The 13,998-nt window shown below is 49.8% G+C and overlaps 1 protein-coding gene across 4 annotated transcripts in view; it reads right to left on the minus strand.

The window, feature by feature from the left end:
- Positions 1 to 3,889: 3,889 nt before the first annotated feature.
- Positions 3,890 to 13,998, minus strand: part of lrrc4ba (leucine rich repeat containing 4Ba) — a 28,364-nt gene continuing 18,255 nt past the window's right edge. For 3 of the 4 annotated variants that reach the window (XM_062480486.1, XM_062480479.1, XM_062480498.1), the window contains exons 3-4: positions 8,393 to 8,883; positions 3,890 to 6,692 (exon numbers count right to left, since the gene is read on the minus strand). In XM_062480486.1, coding sequence (XP_062336470.1) covers positions 4,731 to 6,692; positions 8,393 to 8,635 — 2,205 coding nt within the window. In that variant the 5' untranslated portion in view covers positions 8,636 to 8,883 and the 3' untranslated portion in view covers positions 3,890 to 4,730. The remainder of the gene's footprint in view (positions 6,693 to 8,392; positions 8,884 to 13,998) is intronic. The other variant, XR_009932370.1, reaches the window with a different exon arrangement.

Below are 13,998 nucleotides of genomic sequence, written 5' to 3' on the forward strand. Positions count from 1 at the left end.
ACTTCCTGTCTTTAACATGGAGGTCTGACTTCCTGTCTTTAACATGGAGCTCTGACTTCCTGTCTTTAACATGGAGCTCTGACTTCCTGTCTTTAACATGGAGGTCTGACTTCCTGTCTTTAACATGGAGCTCTGACTTCCTGTCTTTAACATGGAGCTCTGACTTCCTGTCTTTAACATGGAGGTCTGACTTCCTGTCTTTAACATGGAGCTCTGACTTCCTGTCTTTAACATGGAGCTCTGACTTCCTGTCTCCCTGTACGTCATTCCAGCCAGCCTGAGATCACCGAGGCACAGCTCATGCCTCAAACACACACACACACACACATATACACACATGCACATACACACATGTATAAACACACACACACACACACACGTACACACACACACACACATATACACACATGCACATATGTATATAAACACACATACGCACACACACACGTACACACACACACACATATACACACATGCACATATGTATATAAACACACATACGCACACACACACGTACACACACGCAAACAGTAGTAGCTCCATTGCCAAAAACACTGGCTCGCTTGCTGTAGCTACCTCATTTCACACACACACACGCCATCTCAAAATGTTACACACGCACGCACACACACACATTCTGTGGTGTTGTTCACCTGTTCCCTGATTGGTGGAGCGGCAGGGCTGGAGTGTGGGGCTGGACTGCAGTGAGCACAGTGTCTCTGGTGTTCAGAGCTCTGTGACTCTGGGCCCACTGAAGCAGCTCCCTCACACTGACCTGACCTCCTGTCTGTGACCCTTCAGAAGAGCATCATAGGGTTTCATAAGGGCTTCAAAACAGCATCATAAGAGCTTCTTAGGAGCTTCATAAGAGCTTCATAAGAGCACACAAACACACAAACCCATAATTGACAAAGGTTCTCTCCTTCTGAGAGAGATGATGTATAACCAGGAGAAGCAGACACTTCCTGGAGCAGGAGAAGATGTTCGTGAGGAGTGAGGAGACAGGCCTGGTGATCACCAGTGCGTTGTGCATAAATACGTGTAGAAATGGTGGAGGGGAATATGCTAATGAACTGTACAAGGCATATGGCGATGATGCAAATCACTTGGACGAGTGATAGAAAAGCATAAGTCAGACATACTAGGCAGGAAAATGTGCAGAGCATCGGTGCTAACTAAAACAATATGCGGATAAAATCTAAAATACATAGTTGTGCGAATCTCTGGCGCGAGGCTCTGATGATCCAGTGTGAAACCTTCCTGACCAGGTTCATGCATATGGAGATGTCGTTCCCCGAGTCTGTTCCCTCAGCCCACGATCATCCCTGAGCCCAAGCAAGACGCCACGATGACAGGGCTGTCGCAGCGGCAACAGTTGCCAGGGAAACCTGTCGGCGGGGACCAGCAGGAGACCAGCGCTGGGATGTAGGCGGCGGTGCGAACAGCGATCTGCTACAGTCAGGAGGAACGCTGGCCGGCTCGCGGAGAGAGACACGGACCTCACGGGGGAGCACAGGTGACAGGGAGCGTTCGGGGGAACCATGACCAGGGGCGGACTTAGCTATGGGCGACATGGGCGGCCGCCCAGGTGACATTTGCGCGATCAGTCTCTATCGCTCATTTGCAGGTCACGTAAATGATAGCCTATAATGTCACCATGTGGGACTATTCACCTTGACGGAGACTACTGTCTGGGCTGTATTCTCCCACTCAGAAGCACGAGATGGGGAGGGGGGCGGCGGGGGGAAGTTGAACTCAGGTATCCTCATGGGAAACCCGAGGGTCAGCGAGGGAATCTATCAAATTAAAATGTGGGTTTTCTTTTCGGCCTAACAATTTGACTCTGACATAATGCTTATATTACATTAAGCTCCCAAAAAATGGGATACAAACAGAGATACTTTATAAAAGATGGAAAACAATAAAAATGAATAAATGCCACCAAGTTTCACAGAGTTTAACTGTGGGATTTATGTGCTAGGTTTTTTAATTTTCAAAGTGACTTCTGCTGACAGAACATCTCTCATAATTATAACCAGTTTAATTAGCTAATTATAATAACAATAACAATATTACAATTAAGATAACACTTGATTTAAAAAAGAAAATAAACAAACTAGATAAAAAAACAAAATGAAAAACACTTATTATAATTGTTTTGTTTTTAAAAGAGATCTATAATTTTCTATATTTTCATTTCTTTTTTGTCTTTTTTGTCTTTTATTTAAAAAAAGATTCACCCATCGCTATATAAGTAATCTAGTCTCTCTTTACCATTTAATGAGCCTCTCTTAACGTCCAAACGCTCCACAAAGCTGTCCTCCTTTAGCTCTCTGCCTCCAACATCTCCATTCACACATGAGAACACTGAGATCAAGTTCTTACATTATCCTCCAGCATGTGCATGTCTTACGCAAACCCCATCTAACCAGAGGTCCTGATAGGCTGCATGACTCCAGGACAGAGGAGTCTCTGAGAGGTGTGAGGAGAGAGGAGGAGAGGAGAAGAGAGAGGAGAGGAAGAGGAGAAGGAGGAGGAGGAGAGGAGGAGGAGAAAAGAGGAGGATGAGGAGAGGAGAGAGAGTAGAGGAGGAGGGGAAGACAGGAGGAGGAGAGGAGGAAAAAGAGAGGAGGAGCAAGAGAGGAAGAGGAGAGGAGGGAGAAGAGAGGAGGAGGAGAAGGAGGAGAGGAAGAGGAGAGGAGGAGGGGCGGGGCTGTGAAGAGCTGGTCTGAGTGTGGCTGAGACAGTCCTGAGGGGGCGGTGACCTCTCACAGGATCATGAACATCACTCTCACGCACAAACGAAAAGATGCTAGTACTCTGTCACTTGTATACAGTAATCATAACGATGATAACAATAGTCAAAATGATAATGATCATATAACTAAACACATTTGCCATCGGTGTCATGATATATACATGTTTAAACCAATTGTTGATAGTATGTTGTTATTTTCAATCAGCATGCTAATCCTAGCTGCTGTTAAGGTGTATGTACAGTATATGATTGTTGAGCATTACTGTTTACTGTAATTACTATCGATCATCAAAAAGTAATTTCATTGTCATTATCATTAAAACCATTGTTATCATTATCATTATTACTTCATTAATATTGTATATCAAACAGCGAAGAGATTTAATCATATTTATTTTTTTCACAATAGATGGGAGCTTGGAGACCAGCCCTCTCTGTTTATGGAAATGAGAGAGGAGCGGGAACATATTGAGAGGCTATAAAAAATGTAGGACAAAATAAATTCAATCAGGCTCTTATTGAGGCCCCCCCCCCTGGTCTGGGGTCTCCAGGGACCCTGGGAGCACAACGACAGAGGTCTTCTTGTCTCCAGCTGAGGAGCGCGTCCAGGGACGTCCCCACCTCCAGCAGCCAGTCCTCTCTCCTGCCAGAAGCTGTGCTTCCAGTACGGAACTTAGTAAAGACTCTTCATAATTTATTTCTTTGAATGAAAATATATTTATATATATAATATGTACTTTCACAGTCACCTCTGCTGTTTAAATTTCTTTTGTATTTTTTTAAATCCGTCCCAACCGATGAGTCCCCTCTTCTCCTTCAGAGAGTCTCGGTGTGAAGGAGGAGAGGGAGGGAGAGAAGGAGAGAGAGAGGAAGAGAGAGAGGGAAGGAGAGGAGAGAGGGTGGGAGAGAGGGAGGGAGAGAGAGAGGGAGAGAGGGAGGGGAGAGAGAGAGGGAGAGAGGGAGGGAGAGAAGGAGAGAGAGAGGGAGGGAGGGAGGGAGGGAGAGAGGGAGGGAAGGAGAGGAGAGAGAGGGAGAGGACGGAGAGAGAGAGAGGTAGGGAGGGAGGGGAGGACGGAGAGAGGGTCCACTCTGTAAACACCACGGAGGTTCTCCATGATTTCCCTGCCGTCAGACACAGCGCTGAGTTCTGCTCAACAGTGGCTTCGGTTCCCTGTTCTGTTCTGATGAGCAAGCCTTCACAGCAGCAGCAGAACAGCAGTAGTATTAGTAGTACTGTAGTAGCAGTAGTATTAGTAGTACTGGAGCAGTAGTATTAGTAGTGCTGTCGTAGCAGTACTGGTAGCATCATCCCTGCAGTACTTCAGGACTTGTCTTCAACCCTGACTACATCAAAAGAGCTCTTCCGATTTCCTTCTATTTATACATACTGTACATATTGATTCTTGATCGTGTCAGCTAATTATACGAGGAGAGCTGTGTAAGCTGAGTAAACAAAGTGAGCCTGACAGTCTGTATGTGTTCGTACCTTGCAGCTGATTGTGGCTGTTGATGTCAATACTGTTGAAAGAGCTTTTGGACTTTGCCACAGATCTGAGGAGGATTTGGCACGTGAAGCAGTCAATCTCAAAATACGATGTGATGTGTTAGTACAGTATGTGGTTTGTCTGTGGGCGTGTGTGTGTGTGTGGGCGTGTGTGTGAGTGTGTGTGCCAGGTGACGTCTGGGAGGATGCTAGCGCAGGGTGCTGAGCAGATGCTGTTGAGGTCTGACACTTTCTCCTGTCTCTCTGGTGCCTCCTCAGTTTCTCACTGCTGCTGACATCACCAAGACAGCACCTTTCCAATCACACATCTGGCCAGGAGGACAGTACAGCCTCATCTCATTCTATCTCCCTCTCCCTCTAAACAAACCTCTCTCTCTTGTTCTCTGTATCTCCCTCTCCTTCTAAACAAACCTCTCTCTCTCTATCTCCCTCTCCTTCTAAACAAACCCCCATCTCTCTCGGTCTCTCTCAGATCTGAGTCTCTTGCACGTTCTCCTTTGAGCCGTTTTTGAAAAGCAGCGGCTGGATCTGAGGGTTCTTCCCCATCAGGCCCTTCAGGGAGCTGTGAAGACCTGTCTGGGGCAGGGGGACAGGGGAGGGCAGGGAGCCGGCCGTGGGCGTGGCCCCGCCGGCGGAGGGGGGTCCCTGAGAGCAGGAGAGGGGCGTGCTCGGCCCCAGGGAGCAGGGCGAGGGGTTGTTGTTGTTGTTGAGGCCCAGGCCAGAGCCCAGACCCAGGCCCATGATGTTATTGTTGAAGTGGTGGGCCTTGTAGTAGTGATTGAGGTGCTCCGCCCGCGCCAGGTTGGGCAGGTTGACGATCTCAGGGTGGTGCAGCCTCATGCTCTGCCCCCCTCCCACCCCCCCGCCCCCCTGCTGCACGCTGGAGCCCCCTGAGAGGCCCCCGCCGCCCCCGCCGCCGCGCCCCCCGCCCCCCAGCTCGTCCTCCACGTTGATGATCTCGATGGCGCGGGCAGGCCCGTGGTGCTTGTGCAGCTGGTGCTGCTTGCGCAGCTTGTAGAAGACCACCAGCATTACCGCCGCCATGAAGGTGATGGCCACGAAGCAGCCGATGATGATCTTGGTGGTCTTCATCACGTCGTCCAGGCCGGAGTACCCCGGCTCGGTGACGGACACGGTGAAGGTGGGCCTGGTGGCCCGGGGGGAGGCGGGCGACCAGCCCCCCGCCAGGGAGGAGGCGGTGGTGGGGAGGCCCCCCTGCCACAGGTGCCCGGAGGGGGTGGGGGCGGGGATGCGGATGAAGGTGGCGTTGATGGCCCTCAGCGCCGAATCCTCCTCCCCCGTGGACTCGGAGGTCTCCACGGTGACGGTGGTGAAGTAGGTGTAGTTGACGCTGACGTCGGCGGCGGTGACGTTCAGCACAGCGGTGGCCGTGGTGTTGCCGGCCGAGTTGGTCACCATGCAGGTGTACTGGCCCGTGTCGCGCAGCGTGACGTTGGTGAAGTTGAGCGTGCCGTCGTGCAGGACGGAGATCCGGACCCGGTACGAGCCGTGCGTCATCAGGGTGCCGTTGGGCGTGATCCAGTTCACCGACGTCATGGACGTCCCCGTGCGGCACTTCAGCTCAGCCGCCATGCCCTCGGTCACGTTGAGGTCGGTGGGCGGCTCCACGATGACCGGGGCGTAGCAGGTGAAGTGGCTCTGGTCCAGCTCGCCGATGTACTTCCCCTTCAGGCCCGGCGGGGCGTGGCAGCGGGCGCAGCAGGTGGTGTTGCTGGGCACCGTCTCCTTCAGCCACCAGCTGAGCCACAGCACGTCGCAGTTGCACACCCAGGGGTTGTGGTTGAGGTGGACCCTCTCCAGGAGGTGCAGCGGGGTGAACAGGTCATGAGGCAGCGAGTGCAGGGAGTTGTGGGACAGGTTGAGCTCCTCCAGGTTCTTCAGGTCGTCAAAGGCGTTGCGCTCAATGACGGACACCTGCGAGTGCATGAGCCACAGCTTGCGCAGCGACACCAGGCCCTGGAAGGAGCCGGGGCGGATGATCTCCAGGCGGTTCCCCGACAGCTCCAGCTCCTCCAGGCGCACCAGGGCGGTGAGGTGAGGGATGTCCTTCAGCCCGCACATGCCCAGGTTCAGGTAGCGCAGGTTGAGCAGCCCCACGAAGGCCGCCTCGGAGATGAAGCTGAGCTTCCGGAGCTCGCCCAGGTCCAGGCGCCGCAGCGAGGGAACGCGGTTGAAGGCGTAGCCCGGCAGCGTCTCGATGGGGTTGTTCCGTAGCCATAGCTCCCTTAGCTTGCTGAGGTACTCGAAGGCCTGCGTGGGGACCATGGTGAGGCGGTTGTCGAACAGCTCCAGGGTGTTGAGGTTGGGGAGGCCATTGAACGCCCCCACCTCGATCTGCCGGATGTGGTTCTTGGACAGCTGCAGGATCTCCAGGTGTCGCAGGTGCTTGAAGGTGTCCGACTTGATGACCTGCGGGGCGGACAGGGATATGATCAGGGAGTGTTGCTCTCACATGGCTCCTGCTTTTGTCAACAGGACAGAGAAGCTGTGATGTTACTAATAACAGCGCGTCAGTCTCGGTTTAGATGATGTAACATGCCACGTTATTAATAACACAGCAGGAGTGGAGGTACTGTAAACAGGTAGAACACTCATCCACAGAAACACTCATCCACAGAAACACTCATCCACTGAAACAGTCACCACAGAAACACTCATCCACAGAGACACTCATCCACAGACACTCCCACAGAAACACTCATCCACAGAAACACTCATCCACAGAAACACTCATCCACAGAAACACTCACCAACAGAGACACTCATCCACAGAAACACTCTCACAGAAACACTCATCCACAGGGGACACTCATCCACAGACACTCCCACAGAAACACTCATTCACAGAAACACTCATCCACAGAAACACTCACCCACAGAAACACTCATCCACAGAGACACAAAGCCCTGTCAACGGCACGTTTGTCTCCACGCCAAAATTCTTACGGACACAAACCAGGCTCTGACATCTGGCTTTCGCGATGGAGAAAACAAAACGAGGGAAGGTGGGTTTTTTCCGAAGGATTAAATGTTTTTCCAGTAAACTTGGATTTGGTCGGGCCTGGACACCTCACTGCGGCCTCTCCGTGTCCAAATGAAGCTCATTTGGCGAGGACTCAGACACACAGCGAGGGAGCGAGACTAAAAGCTCTTAAAACTCTGCCTGGTGGAGATATGTGTGGCCAGAGCCTCAGTGAGGCAGAGCGAGGCTCCTGGAGACAGGCCACAGCCTTCTCCCTATGTGGAGCAGGGGGGGGGGGGAGTGGTGCAGATGCAGGGGGGGGGGGGTAGAGGCATGCGGGGGGCGGGGGTGGTTGGAGGGGGAGGGGGTAGGAAGCGGGCGGTGAGGGGGGGGGTGTTGGAGAGGGAGGGGGGTAGGAGAGCGGTGGGGGGGGGTCTGGGAGGGGGGTAGGAGAGCGGTAGGGGGGGGTTGGGAGGGGGCGTCGAGCTGTCAAGCCTTTCCTCTCATGGTACTCAGTGGAGGGAAGAAATAAGCAGCGAATCTAGGATGCCTTCAGGTGTTAAAACATTTTTAGATTTTTAATCATTTCAAGTGGAGCTTCAGGATACAACAAACCGCATCAGAATGTGAGGGCTGAGAGGGAGGGAGGCGTAATGAATAGTGCTATTATTTCTTTATTTCTGGACTGTGACGATGGATGTGTCTCTCTCTGATCCTGTCGTGGTGTCGTTTAACAGTCCACTGCTCTGAGTGCTGCCCAGTGGTCATTAGGAATCTTTATGACACCATGCTTCCAAAGCATAAGTACTGCCACTGGTTTTCCATAACCTACAAGACACTCGCAAACACTTGGTGCAGGATTTAATGAACTATTCTACCTGATTTCCTTAGAACACGTTCATAATCGTAAAAAAGGTTTATCTGAAATATGAATGTGAGGTACAGGTCCATTATACTTATCGTCTCATATTGTTTTATGGCTATCATAGACGGCACACACACATACACACACACACAAAGTTTATGCAAACACAAAAACACACACATACACAGTTTACACACACACACACAGTTTATGTAAACGCACTCAGGAAGCACACAAACAAACAGACAGCAACACAGTGCATCAGGAGCAGTAGATATTGACCTGGATGGAGTTCTCCTGCAGGTTGAGGTATCGTGTGTTGATGGAGATGCTCTCGGGCACCTGGTCCAGGTTCTGTCTGGTGCAGATGACCCTGCTGGCCTGGTTGGAGCAGGTGCAGTGACCGGGGCAGGGCGAGGCCGCCTCCATGCCCTCAGGGTTGAGGAGGAGGAGCCAGAGGAGCAGCTGAGCCAATAGGAGGAGGGGGGAGGGGCAGGGAAGGCTGGTCACCGTGGCGATGCGCATGGCAACTGGGACATGTCCCGTGCGTCGCTCCAGGAGAGGGGGGGGCTTCTAGATGGTTCCAGGCGAGTGGAAGGAGAGTTGCTCTCTCAGACGATCTCCATCCTCAGCAGCGCCGGGTCAGTGGCTCATGTTCTGAAGAGCTTCGCTGGGTTTTAATCCTTGTTAGTTTGTTAGTAGTTGTTGTTTTTTGTTCAGGGATTAACAGATGCTGTTCCTTTTTTTCCAGTTGTTGGAAAATCCACGAGTTACTGAGAAAGAGACAGGGAGGAGAGAGAACACACATTAGAAATGCAGTCCACCCTGAGGTTATACTGAGAGGAAACATATGGTTACATGTATATTTACTAGTCCTGTGAGATAACCTTGACGATGATCATTATGGGGGGGGGGTTAGAATCTATCCAGTCACGTCACTGCTCACAGACACACGCCTGCTGGACCCACGACACAGCTACACTTCATTTCTGAGCTGTTAATTACATTTACACATTTAGCAGACGCTTTTATCCAAAGTGACTTCCAAAAGAGAGTTTTACAAAAGTACACTGGTCACTGATCATAACAACGAAATAGCCCCAACATTGCGGGTAGCCAAAACATGAAGCATACATTGTGAAAACTAAATAAGTCCCAAAGGGAAGAACCATAAGAGCATGTAGTTAAACAAGTTAAAATTAAACAATTTAACAACATGAACCTCAAAAGTGCAAGGGTGTACCTGTGGGGAAAAAGCAAGCAACAAAAATATATTACACAGCAAGTACAATAGTTTTAAGTCAGTTACAACTAACCAACAAGAGCAACAAGACTCTCAATAAGAGTCATTGTGATTCTGAAACATCAGGTCCAGCCAATCATTCCTAAGTACCGTTGTACTCCTGGAACAAGTGCGTCTTGAGCCTTTTCTTGAAGGTGGGGAGACAGTCAGTGTCTCTGATGGAGGTGGGGAGTTGATTCCACCATTGGGGGGCCAGACAGGAGAAGAGCTTGTGTTGGGATTATAACTATATTTATAACTGTGTTATCAAAATGCTCATGTCAACATAGCAACAACAGGTGTGCCATCCGGCAAATCTCCTTCTGCTGCTGAGACAGAGTACGAGTGGGATTGTATTCTCATTAAAGCGATGCTCAAACTCATGTAACATAGCGTACCTTTGTACACATCTGCCACACGAACAAGAAGGAAGGAAGCCATAGATAGCACAGCCGTTTACATCACTGATCTAGAAGCATCAGAGAAATGTCAGGAGTTACCTTTCCTGTTCCTGCAGTTTGTACTGTATGTACTGATGCTTCATTTATATATTTATGTATTTGATTATGATACTCACTGACATATCTACTGTGCAGCGCATCAGCATTCCTACAGGGGATCTCCACACTGCTGGGGGATGATTCCTCTCTATCTCCACACTGCTGGGGGATGATTCCTCTCTATCTCCACACTGCTGGGGGATGATTCCTCTCTGTCTCCACACTGCTGGGGGATGATTCCTCTCTATCTCTACACTGCTGGGGGATGATTCCTCTCTATCTCCACACTGCTGGGGGATGATTCCTCTCTGTCTCTACACTGCTGGGGGATGATTCCTCTCTGTCTCCACACTGCTGGGGGATGATTCCTCTCTGTCTCCACACTGCTGGGGGATGATTCCTCTCTGTCTCCACACTGCTGGGGGATGATTCCTCTCTATCTCCACACTGCTGGGGGATGATTCCTCTCTGTCTCCACACTGCTGGGGGATGATTCCTCTCTATCTCTACACTGCTGGGGGATGATTCCTCTCTGTCTCTACACTGCTGGGGGATGATTCCTCTCTATCTCCACACTGCTGGGGGATGATTCCTCTCTGTCTCTACACTGCTGGGGATGATTCCTCTCTATCTCCACACTGCTGGGGGATGATTCCATATATATATATAATATATAGATATATATAAACACTAGATGTCTCGTCCGCGTTGCCGGACAACAGAGTCGAACGTCCGCACATGGCGGTCATCTTGCTACAGTCAACTCGCTCACCCATAACATTGTGTTGGTGCTACATGTACTTTTTAAATGACCATAACTTGCTCAATTTTCAACCGATTTTGAAACGGTTTGGTTTGTTATCAACGTCAGAGATGTCGGTATGCCACTGCATACTTATGAATAATTATGTTATTTTTTTTTAAATAGAATAGAAGAGGATACAGATATCCTCCACAACCTAGATCTATTTCCAGTAGATCAGTCTGCCCCAGACAGCAGCACATCAATCAATCAATGTTTATCTATTTACCACATTTAAAAACAACCGAGGTGGCCCAAACCTATATAACTCAACAATCAAGACATGCAACAACAATAGACAACAATATACACAGAAAAAAAAGAAAGGTCAAGGAATGTTAAAGCCCTCCCTCCCACAGCCCCCCCCCTCCCCCACATCCACTCCACGCACGCCTCCCCAGCTCCGCTGATAATGACTCTGTCCACATCCACTCCACGCACGCCTCCCCAGCTCCGCTGATAATGACTCTGTCCACACACACGACATGCTGGTGTTGGTATAACAACACTAATTCTATTTCCACGCCAGCCCAGCGTCGCAGGCTGCAGAGACGGGCGTGTTAACACTGATGCATGGCTAACCCTGGTCTGCTCCCCGGAGCCCAGCACATGAACAACCCATCCCAAACACCGGGAACACACTCCCGCCGGAACGTTCCACAACTCATCTACACATCGGGGATCCGTATGAATACGATCGTGGGATAAGGAGTCATGAGTCAGGTGGCTGAGCAGTTAGGGAGTCGGGCTAATAATCTGAAGGTTACTGGTTCGATTCCCGGCTGTGCCAAATTATGTTGTGTCCTACTTGTGTCCTACCCTACTTGCCTTGGGGGAATGTCCCTGTACTTACAGTAAGTCGCTCTTGATAAGAGCGTCTGCTAAATGACTAAATGTAAATAAGGAAACCTCCCAACTTACTAACAGAGTAACATACTAGTAACGTATATTCTGATGTTGTTTTGTGATTATATAGAATAATGAAGAGTGTAGGTGTGTACACACAGGCATGCACGAATAGATTAGAATATCGTTGATTTGAATTCAATGTTCAAAATGTTCAAGTGTTCATGCACAAACTCTCTCTCTCTCTCCCATGTCTGCATTTTATTTAACCTGAATAACCTCAAATAAGGACACCAAGAAAAGCAAAGATGTTGGTAATGATGGGACTCTGACACGCAAACTCATTTGACAAGCTAAGAATTTTCACTCGGCACAGTTGAAAAGAAAAGGAGGAGGGGGGGGCAGAAGAAGAGAGAGAGAGAGAATGAGCAAGGGATTATTAATCTGATATATGACTGTACAGCTGCAGGGGGAGAAGGGAATTATCAACACTACAGTAATAGATGAATACTGAACAGCAGCAGACAGAGGACAGGGGGAGAGAGACAGAGAGAGGGAGGGAGGGAGGGAGGGAGGGAGGGAGGGAGGGAGGGAGGGAGGGAGGGAGGGAGGGAGGGAGGGAGGAGGGAGGGAGAGAGAGAGAGGAGGGAGGGAGAGAGACAGAGAGAGAGGGAGGGAGAGAGACAGAGAGAGAGGGAGGGAGGGAGATAGATGGAGAGGGAGATATAGAGAGATGAAGAGTGATGAAGAGGGAGAGGGAGAGATGGATGAAGGGTTAGTTGTGTGAAAGGGAGAGATAGAGAGAGAGAGAGAGAGAGAGAGAGAGAGAGAGAGAGAGAGAGAGAGAGAGAGAGAGAGATGACAGACGGACAGAGACTGAAGGAGGTAAAAATAGTAAGAAATGCAGAACAGAAGAAAAAGGAGGAAGAAAAAAAAGACTAGAAGAGGGAAAGGAAAAATGAGGGAGTGAGGAGAAGAGACAGAAGCATTAATATTAATAATCTCTCTCAGAGCGAGAGAGAGAGAGAGAGAGACAGAGAGAGGTAGAGAGAGAGAGAGAGAGAGAGAGAGAGAGAGGGAGAGGAAGAGGTAGAGTTAGAGGGAGAGAAGGAGAGAGGGAGAGAGTTAGAGGGAGAGAAGGAGAGAGAGAGAGAGAGAGAGAGAGAGAGAGAGAGAGAGAGAGAGAGAGAGAGAGAGAGAGAGAGAGAGAGGGAGAGAGGGAGAGAGGGAGAGAGGGAGAGAGTTAGAGGGAGAGAAGGAGAGGGAGGGAGAGAGAGAGAGAGAGGGGGGGGGAGAGAGAGAGAGAGAGAGAGAGAGAGAGAGAGAGAGAGAGAGAGAGAGAGAGAGAGAGAGAGAGAGAGAGAGAGAGGGAGAGGAAGAGAGAGAGAGAGGGAGAGTTAGAGGGAGAGAAGGAGAGAGGGAGAGTTAGAGGGAGAGAGGGAGAGTTAGAGGAGAGAGGGAGAGTGTAATTGGGAGAGAAAGAGGCAGAGAAAGAGTGAAAGAGAGAAAGAAAAGGGGCAGGAGAGGGAAAAGTGCGAGAGAGGGAGGACAACTGAATAGAGAGATGAATATAAAACAGACAGAGAGATGGAGGAAGGAGAAAGACAGCACAGAGATGCATATGAAACAGAAAGCGGCGGAGAGATGGAGAGGAAAGACAATACAGAGAAATGAATCTAAAACAGATGGAGACCTCCAACAGAGGTTTTCCACCTGCTGAACAGAAGATGAAGAGGTTAAGAGAAAAGGGAGGGAAAGAGAGGGAGAGGAGGAGAGAGGAGGAGGGTGGATTGATCAATAATGCGTACCCAGGGTGCAATGACATTAAAACACACACAAGGACATGGTGATAAATCATATCTGCAGCACCATCTCTGGTGGGAGCTGCAATGAGTTAGGTCAGGACACCAGTGTCTGGTTAGTGTGTTACTGAGGGGAGGAGGAGGAGAGTGTCTGGTTAGTGTGTTACTGAGGGGAGGAGGAGAGAGTGTCTGGTTAGTGTGTTACTGAGGGGAGGAGGAGGAGAGTGTCTGGTTAGTGTGTTACTGAGGGGAGGAGGAGAGAGTGTCTGGTTACTGTGTTACTGAGGGGAGGAGGAGGACCAGTCTACAAAGAGATCTCACCATAACCTGGGCAGTCTACACACATACAGAGAGACCAGCTTCAGTCTACACACATACAGAGAGACCAGCTTCAGTCTACACACATACAGAGAGACCAGCTTCAGTCTACACACATACAGAGAGACCAGCTTCAGTCTACACACATACAGAGAGACCAGCTTCAGTCTACACACTGTGATGGCATTTTTTGATATAGTTACTAAGAATGTATTTTTAATAGACTGAGGTTGTGTTTAAACAAATGGATGTTGCAGTTGGTCTTAAGGTATTTATGGTGTTGGGTTATGATGCCTGATTGAGAAGCTAGGGGCACGGAGGTTGGGGGATGTTTGAGT

The sequence above is a fragment of the Osmerus eperlanus genome, chromosome 2 (genome assembly GCF_963692335.1).
Source record: "Osmerus eperlanus chromosome 2, fOsmEpe2.1, whole genome shotgun sequence".
Lineage (NCBI taxonomy): Eukaryota > Metazoa > Chordata > Actinopteri > Osmeriformes > Osmeridae > Osmerus > Osmerus eperlanus.